The sequence below is a fragment of the Alexandromys fortis genome, unplaced genomic scaffold (assembly GCF_014885135.2).
Source record: "Alexandromys fortis isolate MF-2015 unplaced genomic scaffold, M_Fortis_MF-2015_v1.1 scaffold_5, whole genome shotgun sequence".
Taxonomy (NCBI): Eukaryota; Metazoa; Chordata; class Mammalia; order Rodentia; family Cricetidae; genus Alexandromys; species Alexandromys fortis.
Genome location: NW_026067924.1, coordinates 6,400,949 through 6,420,731, shown reverse-complemented (window position 1 = coordinate 6,420,731; position 19,783 = coordinate 6,400,949). Strand labels below are relative to the sequence as shown.

Below are 19,783 nucleotides of genomic sequence, written 5' to 3'. Positions count from 1 at the left end.
GCATGTCCTTTACAGGAATGCCGAATTGGGAAGACAGCTGTCTCAGACTTCACGCTTAACTGGAAATTCCTACAGAAAGTAGGGAGGCAGCAAATTAGTCTAAATTCTCACTGAAGAGATATTTTTATAGCTTCAGAGCAGCTATATATTGAACAAATAGGAAAAAAAAGGAATGTGCTATATAGGCCAAGCTATAAAACTAAACAACCCTTCTCTCTGCTCTGTTTCTTAAACTTCAACAGGGGACTGGGAACTATTTCATTCATAAAGAAAAGCTCCATATATCCAAAAGACACAGGGTTCAGTTTGGGTGCAGTTCTGGTCACTGTATATAAATTCATGTTGCATCTGTGAGGCTTTTTATTGAAGTCCAAGACAGAGTGTGGCCATCTCCTCTGCTGCTGACTGCTTTACTATCACCTTTTAAGTGAAGATCGATCCTCGGAGCTAATCTCAGTTGATCTATAGAGGCACAGGGAAAATGTTGCCAAGGTAGGATTTTTAAAAAAAGATTTTTATTTTACATGGATGTATGTTTTCCCTGCATTTATGTCTACACTGTGTTCATGCCAGGTACCCACATGGGCCAGAAGAGGGGAACGGATTCCCTGGCACTTGAGTTAACATAGTTGTGAACATCTATATGGGTGCTGCAAATGGAACTTGGGCCTTTTGAAAGAGCAGTCAATGCACTTAATGGCTGAGCCATTTCTTCAGCAACCAGGATAGGATTTTAAACTCTGCTTCTGTTGTATTGAATGAGGGAATTGAAAAAATCTAGATCTGAGAAGAACCCCAATAAAAAATAACTTCTACAAGTTTCTGATGGACCTTATAATCCAATTCCAAATCTGTTTAGCTTATCAATTATGTGGCAATGGGCAGGTGTTCAATAAACATAAAAAGGAAATATGCATGAAAAATTGCAAAATACACAATGCTTTTGACTGAGATGGCAAGTGTGTTTAATATAGTTGAGAAGCCAGTCAGGTCACAGGGACAAGAAGGGCCAAGAAGACATTAGTATTGCCATTCAGGAAGTGCTTGGGAAAACATTTTAGTTTCTCTCTTGTCTGCAAGTCTGTACTATACTTTTAACTATTGTTTCATTTTCTGGCAAGAAAACAGTCTGGTTATACTATGATTCTTCTCAGGAATAAAAAGAAGGCTAACAACAGAGGTGCTGGCAGTCCTGGTAGCAGAAGTATTATACCAAGACAAGACTTTGAAATTTATGATGAATAAATATTGGTGTACAACTTGGCTCACCTACAGGCTAAACTCAGCAGAATTAAGTTCTTTGTGAATTACGCTCGGTGAGATCTCAGCACAGATAAGTTTACTTGAAAATGTATCAGTAATTTCTGCAGAGACGGAGGGGACAGATATTTATGAGAATCATAAAAGCTGAGAACTGTAAGTAGCTGTAGAAATTGGAGTATAATTGTTTTGTTTTTCCCAACAAGCCAACTGAAGACTCAGAGACATAAATCCACTAGTTCATGTTTCAAATGACTTTAGGTTCCTACTTTCAAATACATGTACATAAAACATTTGATTTTCATCTTTCTAATTAAAATTAAATGGCTAGCGGAAATTTACTTTGGGCATTTTTAATTATGAAAAAACACTTAACATAAATTTATTATCCTAATTATTTTCAAGTGTACAGTTTAATAGTGTTAACTATGTTCAGAGTTCTGTCAGTAAGATCTCAAGTATTTTTATCTTCTGAAATCAAAACTGTGTACCCATGAACAACTTCTCTTTGGTCCCATGGTAACTGTTCTGTCTCTGCTTCTATGACTCTGACTAGCACTTCTCAATGCCATCACGCAGCAGTTGTGCTTTCATGGCTGGTTTACCTCACAAGGCAACCCATTCTCAGGGTGTATCTATGTTTAGTAGGGATGACTCAGTTCACTGTAGGTACAGGCCACATATCTAGCCATCTGTCAATAGACATTTTCATTACCTTTTGACTTTTATAGACAGTGTACAATTCTTTTACTATGTTTTACAACTATCCCTAATGTATGAATCAACCTTCCTTTAGTCCACCAAAACCACAGCTAAGTATCCTTTTGAAATTCTCCAAATATTACAATGGTACTGTAATGCATGTGAAAGACACAAGCTGCGCTTTCTTTTCTCCTGCCATTATATTCTCCTAAAATAATCCTGTCATTTTCACAGATGTTCTCTTCTGTAAGGATGGGAATTATGAGGTAGATTTCACCTTTATTCTGGCTTTCCTCACCACCCAGGGTACTGGTGCAGATAGGGACAGACACTGTCTCAGGTAACGGCTGCTCAGTTCACAGTAGCACACTCAGCTCCTGGTGAGCATTGCTCTTGAATGGTCTTTAGAAACAGCAACAAAGCAGCAAACATATATGGTTTGAAAGTCATTTACTACCACTTAAAATACTCATAAATTGAGCAACTTAATTTGCTTTTAGTAGCCTATAGAAATAATTAAGTGCACACTAAGAAACACTGAAAATACCTCACCTTGTATGCATGTGTGCTCAGAGTAACCAAATTCCAGCCTCCTGTATCTTTAATGTAGCACATCTGTCTGCACTTAATGACTTCTACAATAGGTCTGAAATTCCAACCCTTCCACTGTCTGAATTGCACAGTTAGAGAAAACAAGTTCAAGAAGAAACACTGGAGCAGAAAGTAATAACTACTGGAAAGCTGATGCTAAGATGGTTATCATGACATTATCTGGACTTAGAACATTGGTGGCTATCTTTCCTTCACTGTCCTTGATAGGTAACCAAGTACTTTTTGACACCTTTTAGTGCTAATTTCAGCAATGCTGAAGCTAGTGGCCGGAAACATCTCCATACAGAACATTTTCCTTCCCTACAAACCACAGACTCATCTAGTTCACCACATTACACGAAAGATCTGTGAAAGCTTTCTCCCCAAGACTGCACCACAACCAACTTTTGTTACCAAAGCTTTGTGCTCCGGGAGAACCCAGAACTGGGGAGTCATTTCACTCTAATGACCCCTGTAGGCATGACATATAAATATCATATGTACTCACTCATAAGTGTCTTTTAGACATGAAGCAAAGAAAACCAGCCTACTATTCACAATCCAAGAGAACTTAGACAACAATGAGGACCCTAAGAGAGACATACATGGATTTAATCTACATGAGAAGTGGAAAAAGATAAGATCTCCTGAGAAAATTGGGAGCATGGGGACCATGGGAGAGGGTAGAAGGGGAGGGGAAAGGAAGGAAGGGGAACAGAGAAAAATGTATAGCTCAATAAAATCAATAAAAAAATTTAAAAGAAAGAAAAGCAAAGGGCTCAAACTTTCTTCTCATGGGTACCTTGACTTTCACTAGTTTTCATGCAGAAGTGTTAAAATTCTTAGGATTGAAATGAAAATTCCTGAAACCATGGGATGATTTTTTTAGTTGAATTCATCTTTTCAAGCTTCAAGCAGTGGTACCATCAGTCAAGACATGGCTGGAAATTCCTGAAATCATGATCATATGCTTGTGTCCAAATGAATCTTATCAATACAGACCCCTAAGCCTGGCTGACTGTCCATCTGGTGTCCATTCCCAACAGTCTCTTCCTCTGTTCTGCCCACAGGCATGTGGTGATCAAGCCAGATATAGAACAAGGTCAGAACTTTAATTCATAATACTTAAAAACCATTTTTTTGATGAACACATGATCTTCATGAATGCCACTGGAAAGAAGGCACCAAGTGGGGTATTTTGCCACCCAGAGTGGTAAGGGCTAGTACAAGGCAAGTAATAACCTTTAACAAGGTATTCTACATTATGTTCCCTTAACAGAAAAAGGGGCATGTAGGTGTGGTGGCACACACTTACAATTCTAACATCTGGGCTATATAGTGAGATGCTGTTTAAAAAATGAACAACAAAAGCAAGAAAACCCACCATCGAGTGTGGCAAACTGCAGACTGTCATCAGTGAGGATGATTAAGTGATAGCAATGGTAGTTAATGCCTTATAAGTAGTACCAGACAAAAACTGGACATGGGAAATGGTGGCAGAGAATACTTATAAGTTCCCTTTCCAATGTCGTTTGTGTTCTTAACATGCTTGCTAATTTTCTATACAGAGAAAGTGCCAAAGAACCAAATCATTGTGCATTTATATAATATACAGACTCAAGCTGCTTATCTTCCTAATTTCTACTGCTAGAAGATCCCATGAAATGATCGAGTCACCAGACTTTAGCTGATGACCCTTTCCTAAGCACGTACAAATGTTGCTTGATTATTCTCTGATAAGACAAGTGTGGGACTCAGAGGATTATCAGAGTCGGATGCTACTGTTGAAGAGAGTGTTCCACTATGTAGTCAACAGAAACAGATTTAATCTTGACATAAAATGTAAATTTCAATTTTTTAATATCTTTTTTTTTAACTTCTACTTTGAGACAATTTTGAAAAGAGCCAGGGAAAGACTGGTCAGAGGCAATGTCAGCCAAGTAGGCATCTCCTAAGTGGGGGACCCAAAAATCCTGTTCCAGAATACAACAGAACTTTGGAAATGTACCCCGTCCACACTTCATGAATTTATTTCCTTTATGAGAGAAAACAGGTAAAAAGAGAAATTGAGCTGTGCCAATTTGAAGAAAAGTGAAATGGGAAGTTTAGGGCAGAACATCAATCAATAGAAGACTACATCAGTCTTTGACACTTTGATTACTTCAGAAGAGAGGCATTTCACATGACCACGCTGCCACAAGTAGGAGACTTGCTTTACAAAGCTCTAAAAAAAAAAAAAACAAGGCTGAGTCAGGGTGACTCCCGGCACTGATGCAGAATGAAATCAGAAACACCTCTCGGGGGCCCGTGTAAGTTAGCATGTAAGCAGATGTTCTCCGTACCCTGCACCTGCAAACACACCTCCCATGGTAATGTAACTCATGCTCATAAACCATTATATTCATCTTAAATCCTGATGAGAAAGACGAGAAAAAGGATGATATATTTATGCTTTGATTTATGCCACATAGCCATGTAGAGTACATCCTAAAAACACTTGGATTAAAAAGCAGTTTTTTTTTCCCAGTTTCTCAAACTAAAGGCATCAACTTTAGCAAAGCATGAGAGCTCAGTTTCCCAGAAGAAGAGGTCCTGGTATGTTCCTGTAGGATGTCCCTGAATCTGGTGACAGGATAGTTCATCTCGCATGTCTGCATGAGGAAAGAGGACAGTGCCTCACCGTCCTGAGTGTAAATCACAAACACCAAAGCAGTGGTGTCCAATCAAGGAGGGAATGCCACAGCTGAAGATGCGTGATGAAAAGCAGTCTGTCACTGGACCATCTTACCTGTCTGCGGATTATTTCAAGGTCTCTTTTGGCTTTATTCACCAGGGCTTGAATTTCTACAGGATCCTTTACACTCTTATTTTCTCGGAAGGCATCTCTTATCCTCCTGACAGCATACATTCTAATGAATTCAGAGGAAAAAAAAAAAAGAAAAGATGTTAGCAGGTATGAGGTTCTGCTTTTAAATGAATTTAAAGAATTATTTTTTCTCTAGAATTAACTGTTAAATATCTCCTACAGATAACCCAGTTTGATCTTTGCTTGTCTATTCTAGGATGGCTAAGCAAACAACTTTAGGAAAGTAGTCTTTCCCAAACAAGCCACATACAGATGGCAAACTTGCTAAAATGCTCCTTAGATCACGGGCTCTTTGGAGTTATGCATGTCTGGCTTTCCTCCATTAACATGGATAATTGATGCTTTACTGTAGAGACACTAATCAGGAATTCTGAGGACAAACGATGCATTTCATATGCATCGACAAGGACAGTGATCAGCCTTCTAATTCCTGCCCATTAGATGACAGCTGGGTAAGCAGGCCCATGGGCATCTCAGTGTACTTTTATGACACCGTCTCTGTTCCTCATCACAACAACTGTCTCCTCCAAAGCACCTTGTTTTTTATGTTGATGGAAATCAAAAAGGCATAAAATTTTAATTCTACATGTAGGCCAGTTGGTGTAGAATTTACAATTCTCCTAGCTTAGCCTCAGCAATGTTGAGATTATAAGCATGTATCCCAATTTTTTGCTTAATTCTAATATATTTTTTGGGGAGGGTTAAGACAAGGCTTCTTTACGTAGTCCTGGTTGTCCTAGAACTTACTCTGTAGACCAGGCTGGCCTCAAACTCAGAGATTTGCCTGCCTCTGCCTCCCAAGTGCTGGAATTAAAAGCGTGTGCCACCACTGCCCAACTTAATTCTAGTATTTCGATGTACATGCAAAACTGGTTATGTAACAGGACCTGATTTCCAGGTGTCATGTTTTTCTTGTGGCTGCTGCTTGACTACTCAGTTCTGCCCGCATCCCTAATCCATTGCTTTAATTCAGGATTTATCAGAACTTTTGTGAGAACAGCACAGCCTATAGAAGTCACTGATACCCTGATTATTGTTTTAAGAATGGGTATCTGGTTCAGAACACCTAAAAGAAAAAGAGTACTGCACAGAATGGAAATAAATGCAAAGTCCCCCCCCCCCCCCAACACACCAAAGTTTAAGAAAACAAGAGAGTTGTCCAAGGTGCTCTACAATTTATACCAATTAAGCTCAAGTTTGAATTCAGAATATTTTGCTCTACACTTCTTCTTCTTCTTCTTCTTTTTTTTTTTTAAATCTCGTCAGCTTTCCAAACAAAGCCTTAACTAAGGAAATTCAGCTCTATATCTGAGAATTTAATATGCCAAAGTCAGCTGGTGAGATTGCTCAGTAGGTAAGGGTATTTGCTATTCAAGCCTGCCAATCTGAGTTGGATCCTTGGAATTCACATAAAAGTGGAAAGAGAGAATCAATCTCACAATATTGCCCTCTGAACTCCATACAGACACTGTGAGCCACCTTCCTCGATACCATACACACACACAGTAAAAAAAAAAAAAAAAAAAAAAAAAAAAAAAAATCTCTGTTCACACCTTTGAAACGACAACACAATGTCCTTCTCTTTTTCCATTCTAAGAAAAGATACTCCCTGGCTCAGAATCACAAGATGCTTTTGTATAGGTAATTTCTTTCCCAGTTATGTGCCTATATTTCAAACGATCAGTTTGGGGAAGGTCAACACAATCTGGATAATCCCTCATGTCGTGGGAGGACTATCCACCAGTTATTTTAACCCTGCCTCACTCTGGTTTTACTCTCCTTCCTCTCTTCCTCCTTTTCATTTATGTATTTTTACAATGTAAAAATCAGCACAAGTTTTAGATGGGTGTGGTGGTGCATACCTTTAATACCAGCACTCAGGACACTAAGGCCAAATAAGTTACTAAAGCATAAATTAAAAAAAAAAAAAGCCCCGAGAATAAGGTAAAGGTACACAACATGAATACTGAGGATGAACAAACCAAACTCTTTAGGAAATTAAAGCTATAATGAAAGGAAATGTCCCAGAGTTGAGTGTAAAACCCTGACAAGAATCACCAAGATTTAACAATACTAAGATATTTACTTCAACTGCCAAGTCCAAGGCTGGAGAAGACAATTCTCTCTTTCTTTCTTTCTTTCTTTCTTTCTTTCTTTCTTTCTTTCTTTCTTTCTTTCTTTCTTTCTTTCTTTCTTTCTTTCTTTCTTTCTTTCTTTCTTTAAGATTTCTGCCTCCTCCCCGCCACCGCCTCCCAAATACTTTTAAAGAAGCAAGAACTCAAAATAGAAGATAGTGAGTGGGACACAGAGATGTGCTCAGATGTGAAAATTTAATATCCAGAGAGAAAGGCTGCTCCTCACATGTGATAGTCCAGAAGGATAAAGCATTAATGTTCAGGGTACAGTACCATGAGCTATACAGCATCTGATATCCCTTTTCTAATTCAAGTCCCACACACTGTGACTCAGAGAGATTAGGCCCAGTGTGTGGCAGCGCTGGGCTCTGAACTCAGGTGATTATCTTTCAATCCTAAGTCATTCCACCTGAGGTTAATAAACTATCCAGTATTTGATAAGTGCCTGGCTAAGCCAAAACAAACTAATACTCATTTGAAAGGCGTTATAAAAACATCTCTGGCAAGGAAGAGCTTAAAAAGGTCATCTTCGCTCTCAACACCATCAAGTGCTCCTACTAGCAGTTCAAGTGTCGAGCCTGCCCTACAAAGACAAGTGGCTGGGAGCCTTAGCGCGAAAGAGCTGTTGATATAAGCACCACAAGTGAAGTAATTGGGTTTAATTGTTTCAAAAGGAAGCAATGACAGCTGAAGGGTTGTAGAGTGAGGTGGCTAAATTACCATGAGAAAATACACTTTAGGGACCAATGTAAAGTTTCTGAGTTCTGGAGTAGCTATGAATAAAACCTACTATACCTCTTGGTTCAGAATTCTCATTGTTTTCCACTGTCTGGAGATCAGGGTCAAATGGTTTATCAAAGACTCTGGATCATCTTCCATTCCTTCTAGCACCTTCTATATGGACCAATCACCAGTCATATGGGAAAACATGCCATTTCCTCAGTTCTCTGCTTGAGGCTAGCTAGCTCTGTGTACATGAAGTGTTCTTTTGCCAGAGATTTTTGAGCAAACTCAATTCATTTCTAAAGACTTAAGTCAGTTACAAACAAATATGACAGAGGAGTAATATCCTACACTTGAATAAATATCAAATATTAACCCAAGCAAAAAGACAAAGTAAACCAACAGTAAAGACCACAGTAAATCAATGAGTAAGAAGCATGAAACAAAACTTTATAGAAGGGTACCCAGAGACTGAATCTAGAAAGATACAGCTGTATGAATGGCCAGCCCTAGGCATCACTCAAGAAATACATACTCAAACAAAGCACTGCTTTTCTGGTCTTCACTTAACATATTTAGCAAAAGTCAAGGAACCAGTCACCTTGCCGATGAGAATATGAACTGATACTGCAGCACAGTAATTGGTAATAACTCCTCAAACTTAGCCTGTGAAACCACCTTTGCTGACCTATCCCTTGCAAGCAACCTGGAAGAAGTTATATGCATAATGTTCACTATAGATATATTTGCATTACAAATAGAAAAAAATTACATGTTCAACACTGGAGAAGTGGCTACATAAACAAAGACACTGTGCTTTTGAGAGAAACATTTTCAAAAAAAAGTCACAGGTCTAAATGTGTGAAGTGAAAACTTGTTCCTTTCTATTTTGGCCCTTTAGGCAACTTTCTCTCTCTCTCTCTCTCTCTCTCTCTCTCTCTCTCTCTCTCTCTCTCTCTCTCTCTCTCTCTNCTCTCTCTCTCTCTCTCTCTCTCTCTCTCTCTCTCTCTCTCTCTCTCTCTCTCTCTCTCTCTTTCTTTAATACAGGGCTTCTCTGTGTATCTCTGGCTGTCCTGGACCTCACTCTGTAGACAGCGCTGGCCTCAAACTCACAGAGATCGTCTGCCTTTGCCTCCCTGAGGTAATTGATGTTATATATGCAATCAGTGATCAGTTTCTTACATATCTTCCCAGAAATCCAAGATCCTAAAGACACTACTAACATTGGGTCAACAAGTACTGTGTCCAGCAGTCTCCAGAAATAGGGCTCCAGAGCTCAGGTGAGGTACAGGCTGGTGGTATGTCTAACTTACTGACACAAAGTGTGAGGTAACTGAAGGCCAGAAGAGCTTTCCCAGTGAAATCAGTACATGTCAAAGAGAAGCTGGCCTTGGATGGAGCTCTGGAGATGTCCTATCAATACAGAAGAGTAGACATGGGAGAATCCATAAAGAGAATGGGAGAAAGAGGGCTCAGAAGGAAGGTGGAAAGTGAGGAGATGCACATGAGACAAGGCCATCTTTCCAGAGAGTGGATGAGACCGTCTATGTGGATTCCAACAGTGGCATCTATAGGAGCAACTCCAGCACAGCAAAGGACAATGTTAAGGGAAACTAACGCTACTGAAGATGCACTATGCAGGGTAAGTCTATACTGATGCACAGAATCCTTTTCTTATCAGAGGATTTGTGTTTAATGAGACATCAGTGACTATCCAAACTCCTACACATGAGATACATAGGTTAAGACAACAAGCATATTTTTAAGTATTTAAAAGAAAGTTCAAGGGTTTTATACATAATTCATATTTTACTCAACCAAGTTGACTTGTTTTCCCCCTTATAAATAAGTAATTTAAGTAATTTAATTCAGTAAGAGCAGTGAAGTGAATACAGATATTTAAAGAACAATAAAACATTAGTTTTATGATCCTTTTTTATTTGCTATAGATTTTATGAGATAGGAAGGAAATTCAAATTTTGTCCCCCGGGTTAATCCCAGTAGCAGAAAACTAATTTATTAGAATTCCAAATTTTATAAGTAAATTCAACATATTTCATATAGACAAACATAGCAACATCTTGGACATAAGTTATCTATAGTCCTATGCTATTTACTGGAGTTGCCTTGTCTTCAGAATGTATTCATTTAAATATAGCCTACTCAAACTTTCTTGACAAATTTTAGCTCTTTTGGGAAGAATTGTGCTTCTGTTAACCCTTTATGCTTCTTTTTACAGTCAGACTGGGGACAGAGCAAGACATCCTGGTTGCTGCATGGAGGATGCCTAACACAACCAAGAGCTGGTGCAGAGTGACATAAATTATACAAAACCAGATAAAACCTGACAGCTGACAAAGATCAGCACTGTGAAGACACAAAGGCACCCAGTAAAAGGAGTATTTAAGAGAGATTTTAAAGAACAAGACCATATGACTTCATACATAATAGGAGAAAGTAGTGTGATTTCCAGTTTAAGAAGTGAATATCTGGACCATGACGAGGAAAAGAGGGCCAAGCTTGCTGGGAAGGTACAACAGATTAGGTGGGGAGCAGCATTAGAGTTCAGATCTGCTCAATTTGACATGCTCTTAACACACTCAGAAATGCCCAGGAGGATCTTGGAAAGAAGAGGATGTGGTTCAGGAGACAAAGATTAACTAGCAGGAATCATCAAAACAAACAGGGTGGAAGCCACAGTTACTAAGGAGACTATGGGAGAATGTGAGAAGGTAGAGATGGAATACGAGAGCCTCCATTGCCAAAGATAAAGAAGCAGGAAAGGAGAGTCATTACAAAGGGTGGCCATAAGACAGGGGGCCCAGCTTGTCTTATAATGCCAGAAGATGGTATTATACTAACTGAGCCCAAGACCAGAGTAATATGAGGAGTGTTAAGTCACACTGTGATGGAGTGAGGAGGATGATACTAGCAAGGTAGAGGCTGCAGAGGTCATTCCATGACAGCATCCCAAAAGCACAGGTCACAAATTGTTTTTAAAAGGCTCTTGGAGAGTAGGGCCATGTTCCAACAAAACCTGGCTTTCTGCTCTAAGGTTCTTTGGATACAGTTCCTCTGTGACATCCTCACCATCCCCTACAGATAGAACCCAGCACAAACACAGAGAAGTTCTGGGGAGAAGCTCAGCACCACAGCAGGGAAGAGTGCACACTGCTGGAGCCAGTCAGGCAGAGGCTGTAAACTATGGTCCAGAAATGTTTTCCTCCAGGGAGGGAAACAGAGTCACCAGCAGTATCCCTTCAGAACTCCACCTGGTTCTGCCATGCAGACTTAGCCAGTATTTTGCCACTGAACATGCCCTCCTCCAGCACATAACTTTCCCAGCTTTGGGTTGCTCTTCGAAAGCATACTCATTTATATTTATTCTTTCTCTGATAAGATCTTGTCTCTCATCCCTCCACTTCTTGGTCTCCCATTACAGCCACAATGCAGAAATATTTTTCATTAACACTACTCTTACTCCTCTGCTTATACTTGGAAATATGGCAATGTAACCAAGCTAATTTATTTTCAATTTATAAAAGTGCACCCTTTGTGATAATATTGCCATAGGGTATTCACACACAATTCAAAACATTTACTTAGGAACTCTTACACCAGAAGAACAGCTGGGAGCAATATCTATTAAAATATCAACTATGAAATGACAGCTTTTATTATGCTTTACCCTCTCAAAAAGGTGAATGGAGAAAGAGCTGTCCAGGGAGGGAAGATCCAAAGTTGAAATGCCTCCAACAACAGTGTACAGGGGCTTGACTCTCTCACAGATGGGCTGTGAGCTTCTAGGAGTGGTTCTATGATCACTATAGGTCTTAGCTTTGTGAACAAGGCCACGGTAAGGTTAAAAAGTAAAATTAATTAGGAAATAATGACTGAAGAGTCTAAATTCTGACCTGTACTTTTTAAGGTCAAGGGGTAGAAAGTACGACCGTATCTGCAAGGCTCTGTATCCAAAACTTCTTGTCAGCTGAGTGCTCAGTAACAATCTGTTCAACTAATGAAGGACGACTGGACGGCACTGGGATCAGTGGCTGTGTCTGCCGCCAATCTGTCTCTAAGGAAATACTTGCTCATTTAATTCTGCCTTTTGATTGGTCAAAGGAAAAGATAATTTCAGATGAGATGTTTCTGTTTACAGAAGTAGTATCTGGTAAAGCAGGATGATTCTTAGCCTTTGGATGTGGGAGAGAGATAATTATTTAAAGAAAATGGTGGTATGGATAGACAGAAAAAACCATAAGAAATCATTAACAAACATAGTAAAGAGTGATGTTTACCATCTATAATCAATTGATAATATAAACAACCGAATAAATCAAGCTAAAGGGAGAATTAAACACATGTCAAAAATTACCCCAGGAACAAAACACTAAAGTATACGGGTAATACATTAACAGTGCTGCATGTGGCAGCAGTCAATTAATAAAATAAAACAAATAATTACTGAGAATAGATCAATCAAGTCAATGAGAACTGATGAACATTAACAGGAAGATTAATACCGTCAACACATCTAATGCATAATTATAGAAAGAAAAGTGAGAGAAGGTAGAGAGGGCTGAAGATGCTAACACCCAGATCAAAGGGTGGTGAGCGCTCTATGGGACATCCCAGTCAATGCTAACTGCACATACACTGAGGTCCCACAAGATTACAGCCAAGCCCCACAATACTGTGGTCTACTGACATGGTAGCCATGATCATGTCAATGTATTAGCACATGCTACGCCCATCATCGTGGTGATGCTGGTGTGAACACCCACTGCACTGCCAACAGTATGAAAGTATAGCAATATATTTATCAATAGTGAATCATTCCTGTATCTATTAAGAAGTACAGGACATAGGGGTCATGATGGGCATACAGATGGCATCAGCTTTTGGGGTAGTGCCAGTAGTTAAGACACATGTTCCATTAATAAGGTTCCCTGACAGCAGAGACAATCCTAAACCTAACACCTCAGAAGCTTTGAGATCAGCGGCGCTGCCTCGCTCACTCTTCTGTAACTTCACAGCCTTCTAAAGTATATCCCAGATTTGCTGGTGCATCAGGGGCCACCAGCCATGCAGAAATAATTGAACAGTATCTCAGAAATACGTAAGGGAACCTATGTATGAACCCAAGAGAAAATGGAATTTATCTAAGATGAAGGTCCAGAATGATCGTTGTGACTGCTATTTGTCACCAGATAAAAGTATTATCTTTACAACAAAAGTCTTCCAAAATGATAAATGATAAACTGTGTATTAAACAACTTTAATACTATGCAAAATGAACGAAGTACAGAAACTCTGGGTGGCCACTTGTCTCTCCTGCTTTATGTATCAGCTTCTCCACATGCTGATCTGATTACACTTATTAAAGTCTACATTTTTAAATGTTAAAAAAAAAGAAACTGCAGGACAGAGCATTCTGGGAACTCTCCCAGAGCCACAGACAGGCTGGTGCAGGATGTTCCAGTGCTGGGGCTCCAGAGGCACAGACTGTGATTACTTGTGCCTTGGGCTCCGTTCACACTTGGGGGATATTCCCAAGTGAGTGAAAGATCTCTCCACATCAGTAGTTCTTCACTGTTTTTGTCAGTTAACGGCAGAGCATCTATGTCTCTCCTTTTCTTGGCCTTAACCTGATCCACACTCTAGACCCTCTTTGATGTTCTTATTTTGATAGCTGTGGTAGTATGAATAAGAATGGTCTTCATAGCTTCATATATTCGAATGCTTAGGAGGTGTGGCCTTGCTGGAGGACATGCGTCCTGTAGGTGAACTTTGAGGTTTCAAAAGCCAGGCCCAGTCCCTCTCTCTTCCTGCTGCCTGCGGATCACGATGTAGAACTTTCAGCTACTGCTCTAGCACCATGTCTGCCTGTGTGGTGTCAGGCTCCCTGCCATGATAATGGACTGACCCTCTGGAACTCTTTAAGAGGTGCTTTGTTTAAAAACTGCCTTATTCATGGTGTCTCTTCATAGCAATAGAATAGTGAGTGGCTAAGACAGCATCCAAATAATCAGAGTCCTAATACTCTTCCAACTATTTACCCAAAACCTGTTTTCTTATTTCCTCTAATTCCTTCTCTACACTATTACAATCAATTCCCATTGATGTCTTTACTTCTAGCTCCGATTCTCTCTTATCTTGCTGCCCAAAGGAACTTACCTAATACTCAGATCTGGTTGTCACTTGACAACTTGAAACCACAAAAGGATGGCTTGGCTGCCTGTTACAAAACCCAGGATCCACAGTGGAGACAACAAGCCCTGGTATGTGTGACCTTTTCTAGCCTTTCAGGTCATCTGTCATCTGAGCTTCAATAGTCTGCATGTAACCTGGGCTTATGCTGCTTTGCATGCAGCTGATCTGATGCCAATGTCTGGGCGGTCCTCCAGCTAATTCTATACCCTGTACAAGCTTCTATAAGAGCAGGCTACAAGTTATTGACAGAACTTGGGTTGTCAAATCTAAAGCTCTCACCTTTGGAGAGAGCTGTTCAGAGGTTATAACATAACTAGGAGATCTTAAAGGAGAGAAGGAATTCAGGATAGGAGTGATAAGGAATGTGTTAGACCCAGAAGAACTTCCAAAAGTCTGAGGACTAAAGGACATAATATATAAAGGAATTAATATATGACAAATGGCTGCCTTGTGTCGATGCCTTTAATCCCAGCACTGGGGAGGCTGAGTCGGGCGGATCTCGATGAGTTCTAGGTCAGTCTAGAGAGGGAGTGGGGGAATGACAAAGAACAAAGAACATAAGATGTGTGAGTGAGGCTTGCTGGTGCTGGGATGGAACTTGGGTCCATGCTATTGAAATGAAGCCTAGGTACAGGTCTTCAAAAATTTTTCAGTAGTCATTACTTTGGACACCAAAACTTCAAGGTTGTTTAAAATTTTTTCACTACTGCTTTTTTTTTTTCATTTTGTTTTTTGAGACGGAGGATCACGTAACCCAAGCTGGCCTGGAACGTGCTGTATAAACCAGACAGGATTACAGTTGTGCCCCACCATGCCCTGGCTCCAACTGCTCTCTGCTTTGGTTATCTAGCATCAGCTTCGTAACTTTCAGGTTGGCATCTCCAGAGCTTGGTTTTGATTGGCTCAAAAAAATAGTATCTCATGAGGTTGTCTAAAAGAAGTGTGCTAATAAAGACAAAGAGCAGAAAATAGTGTCACATGGAAGTAATTAATGGACACTCTCAGTGATTGCCATGATGACAGTATTGGGTTGGGAGAGGAGGAAATGGCTAGTCTTGAATCCCACAGAGTACTGTAGAGGCACACATATTTGATGCCAAGCAAGCTTTATTTTCGTGGGACATGATAATGCTGGCAGGGTTCTCAGGTTTGGGCACATGATATCTGGTGACCACCAGATTCCTGGGGAAAACACAAGCGGCATGAAGCACAGGGTATTCTCTGTCAGCACACAGTTGCTTGTGCTGATGCTCAGTTTTAAATTTCTTTTAGGCATCGTCTAGGTTTTTCCGTTTACTCTTATGGATTTGGAAAACATTTGGTGTACCGACTGGCGACTGGCTAAGTCCCTTCCAGATGGAAGTAAACAAAAGGGTCCTTAAGAGGCTGACTAGGCCAATGACTTAGTTTTGCCATGAAGAAAACTGAATGCCAGAGGCCGAGGTTACATATGCTGTGAGGGTTGCTCCCTGTGTTTTATACACTGTTCCCAGATGTGCCCTCTAGCATGACTGACCCTTTGCTGAGACCTAGTCTATGTTTATTCCGCCATCTTTGCTCTTGAGAGCTCTTCTAAGCTGTGGGGAGCACTCCAATATTTACTTCATTGTTCCTGTGTTCCATCAATCGCAATTACTTAGCAGTAGGTATTCACGGAAAATCCACCTGTAGCTTTAGTGTTCATACCCTCTATCCTCTCCAAGGCAACATCGTCAAGAGAAACCACATTTCATTTAACCATGTGTGCAGTGGGTACGAGCTCACCAGTACAACCTATGCTGTTCTCAAGCTCATAGGACAAGCTGGTTTTCTCTGCAGGCTTCTAAAACATGAATTACGGCTGGAGAGGTTTGGTGCATCTGTCCACCGACCGGGGTTGGGCATGGCCTGCCCCCTACAAGCCCTTGCAGCTCAATTCCGAGTGGAGGGTGCCCCTAGGACCAGTTCTGTTTCTGGAGTTAGCTGACACTGGGACACCTGGCCCATGTGGCACAATGTCCACAAGGTCGGAAATGACAAAAAGCCAAGAACTGCTTGTGAAATAATCCCAACACTTGGGAAACAACTGTAAATAAGTAACCCAGGAAAGAAAAATGAGCTGCTTTCATCAGATTCTTGTTTTCAGGAGAATGCTTTAAACTCTGAGGATTCAGGTAATTAATAAGAAGACACCACATATCAGAAGACCCCCTGAGGGTGCTTCAGAAATGGTGGGTCAAAGTTTCAAAGAAGCAGAAGCTGAGAAGCTGGGGGGCTCTGAGGTGGAGAACTTCCTAACAAGTAAGTATACAGGACTCATTCACAAGCAGGGGAATGGGCCAGGCATGGGGAAAAAATGGGCTTAAAAATGTAAAGGAGTTTTATTGCATGAAAGTGAGGTACACACACGGCACCTCATTAACATGTGTAATTTTTGTGTTTATGTATAACTTAAGTTTAAGCTATAAATTTCCTTTTTGAAGGACTTATGCTCTCGTCCTCTTGGTGTTATAGGTCCTAGAGTCTAGAACCTGGAGGGAAGATCTCAATCCGGCAAGGCAGGGTAAACTGCCATTTTAGTCTCTGAAGGCTTAGCGACTCCTCTTACCTTTTAACACCCCGTGTATGTGCACCCCTCTCCTTCACTGTCTAATTCGTGGTTCTCAACCTTCCTAACGCTGTGACCTTTTAATACAGTGATCTCTGCTGCGACTTCATAACTGTAATATCTGCGTTTTCCAATGGTCTTAAAAGGGTCATTTGCCCCGACAGGGGGTCGCGACCCACAGGCTGAGAAACTCCGCTCTAATTCGTCTCTATCTGGTATCGTGAATTAAAACACCGATGTAAATGAAAGGGGTTGGGGTTAGAGCAAGCAGGCGGCTTTGTGGTCACGTGGTCCCGAGAGACCGCTTCCACTCGTATTCTCAAGGCAAGTTTCATGTATGGCACATGCTCGCTTGTCCTAACTTTTCTCACGCCCATCGTTTCGTATCGCAGAAACAAGACACCGACCTAAGGTCCTAAAGCACTAACTTGGGTGTCAGTCAGCTCAAGAAAGATGTCCCAGGACTTGAAGGGCAAGCCCTTGGCTCCCTCCCTGCCGGGCTCTGAGGGTCACACCTGGGGTGGACAGTTGCACGTGGGGGTCAGGACAGCGGATCCTGTCACTCACGCAAGCTGTGAGCGTCTGTACCGCGACCCCTGGAGACAGACCTGGGCACCCCATTCCCGGCCATCCCCCCCCGGGTCACCTGTAATTGTAGGCGCTGAAATGCTTGCTCTCTCTCAGCATCGCCCGGTACAGATCTAACACTTGTGCGCGGCTGGAGGCTGCCATGTTGGAAACAAACAAAAAAACTTAACACCAAAACCAACAAGTCCTTCTTCGAGGAGGTCCCGACTTTAACCGAAGCCAAACGCCAAACGATGCAAATAGCACGCTGGAAAGCAGAAGCAGTGGCTCGGCCAGGCTCGAGGCCTGGGGGAAGAGTCTCACGCGCGCGAGGAGGCGGCGCAGGCAGGGCGGCGGGCAGCTAAGGGGAGGCGCCCGCGTCCGGGAGGCTCCGCGCTCCTCACAGGCGGCTGCGGCGGCCGGAGGCCAGGCCGTCCAGCCCCAGGGACACGGCTCGGGAGGACGATCACGGGCTCGATCGCGGCAGCTCGCAGCCTCCACAGCATGCACCCTACCGCACCGTCCGGGGGCGTGGCCGAGACCCTGGCGTCTTCGGACACCACGCCCCCTACACCTGCCCGGGCCCGGTTGCCCGGGTTACGGAGCGCGCGCCGCTGCCCCGCCCCTATCCAGTCAGGCTGTCTTGAGCGCCGCCTGATCCGCTGTGAGAGACTGCGAGGGTGAGTTCGCTCTGCCTTGGCCTGGTCCTCAGCCTGAGGTCATAGGTGGCATCTTGGATGGCGAACGCAGCTCCGGAGGTACGGACTGGGTTAGATAGCGACTTCATGGGGCACCGGCTTCTCTCTGGGCGAGGGGCGCAGGGACCTCGGGCCCGGGCCTCTTCCCGTCAAGATGGCGGCGCCCAGCGCGCACTGTGGCTGCTAAGAGAGAGGTGAAGCGCAGTGGCTGCGGAGCGAGTGTGTGGTCGCGTTGCTGACTTCGAAACGCCCGCCGCCTGCGTTTCCCGGCGAACGCTGGGTGAGTGCAGCCCTTGCTGCCGCGCAGAGATGTCAGGTCGCCGACTGTTGTCACTTGTCGTTTGGCTGTAACTTTCTCCCGTTTCCGGGAGATTCATCGAGGGTCTTGACGTTTTCTTTTTACTGTTTACCTTTTGTTTTTGGAGACGTGGGCTCATTTTGTGGCCCAGACTGTCCTCGAGCACTTAGTCGAAGCCTTCAGAGTAGTGCTGGAATTACAGACGTGGGACACCATGCGATTCTTGTCTTTCTGCTTATAAATGCACACTTTTGTAGCGTGCAAAAACCAGAAACGCTGAAAGTCTGTTCTTTGGATGTCATGATTAATTAGGGAACCCTTAGGACTTAGGGATTTCCGAAGCATCATTTCAGACCCAAGGCAAAAAGTTTTCTCTTGAGGGTTTCTTCCCTCCCCCTCAGAATTCAGCTTTTACAGACCATCTTGCTAAAGTACTAAAGTTTTTGCTCTGGTCCTTGATCTTAGGGTTCTGCCAAGAGAAGCCTCTGCTAGTTCTGGTTACTGTGTCTGGAAAGCACTGTACTAGTTTTTGAATCTGGCTTTATGTAAAGACATTGCCACGAACCCACCTTTCATCTTCCCGGTCCCCAAACACAGCAAAGAATGATTTTAAACGATAAGACTAAGATTACATTAACACATGTTCTCATCTGTTTTTGTGTATCTAGTTTTGAAACGATGTGTGCTCTGTGCGAAGCAACTTGTATTTTCAGGACCATTAAGGCGGAAAATTCTTTAGTGTGCTTGCAACCTGTTGTGCTTGAATCTAAATAAAAAAACCTACCAGTTATGATATAGTTGCAATTACAAGTATTGGCGGTAATAATGCTTTTATAAAAATACTTTTAAGCTCCCTGTCTGATCCTGCCCCCCATCAAAATAAGCTTTTAAATTTAATTTAAATTTTTAATAAACATACTTGCCTCACTTTGCTCCCTTGCTGTTTAGTCAGGTCTTTGCCTCAGTCTTCATGAGATCCATTAATACGTTGAGTTTTTCTTTTGTAATTTCTTAAATGACTGACGGCCATAAGGTAGGTTTTCACGTTGTTACAGAGTAAGAGCAGAACTGTGTTCTCTTAAGGTAATAAACTGTTGATTGCTATTGATATAAAAACAAAGGGCGCTAGGAAAAACTACACAT

The 19,783-nt window shown here is 41.9% G+C and overlaps 2 protein-coding genes and 1 pseudogene across 7 annotated transcripts in view; 2 read left to right on the top strand and 1 right to left on the bottom strand.

The window, feature by feature from the left end:
- Nucleotides 1-18,160, bottom strand: part of Lyrm4 (LYR motif containing 4) — an 89,679-nt gene extending 71,519 nt beyond the window's left edge. Inside the window, exons 1-3 of one of the 2 annotated variants that reach the window (XM_050142163.1) lie at nt 17,724-18,160; nt 5,342-5,462; nt 4,568-4,777 (exon numbers count right to left, since the gene is read on the bottom strand). In XM_050142163.1, coding sequence (XP_049998120.1) covers nt 4,676-4,777; nt 5,342-5,462; nt 17,724-17,809 — 309 coding nt within the window. In that variant the 5' untranslated portion in view covers nt 17,810-18,160 and the 3' untranslated portion in view covers nt 4,568-4,675. Of the gene's footprint in view, nt 1-4,567; nt 4,778-5,341; nt 5,463-17,723 lie in introns of those variants that run through there. The other variant, XM_050142164.1, reaches the window with a different exon arrangement.
- Nucleotides 13,151-13,443, top strand: LOC126501490 (alpha-ketoglutarate dehydrogenase component 4-like; annotated as a pseudogene).
- Fars2 (phenylalanyl-tRNA synthetase 2, mitochondrial) overlaps nt 16,589-19,783 on the top strand; it is a 376,567-nt gene continuing 373,372 nt past the window's right edge. Inside the window, exon 1 of one of the 5 annotated variants that reach the window (XM_050142158.1) lies at nt 16,589-16,770. The gene's annotated coding sequence lies outside the window, so the exon portion shown is untranslated. Of the gene's footprint in view, nt 16,771-18,275; nt 18,403-18,463; nt 18,623-19,783 lie in introns of those variants that run through there. The other 4 variants (XM_050142155.1, XM_050142157.1, XM_050142156.1 and 1 more) reach the window with 4 other exon arrangements.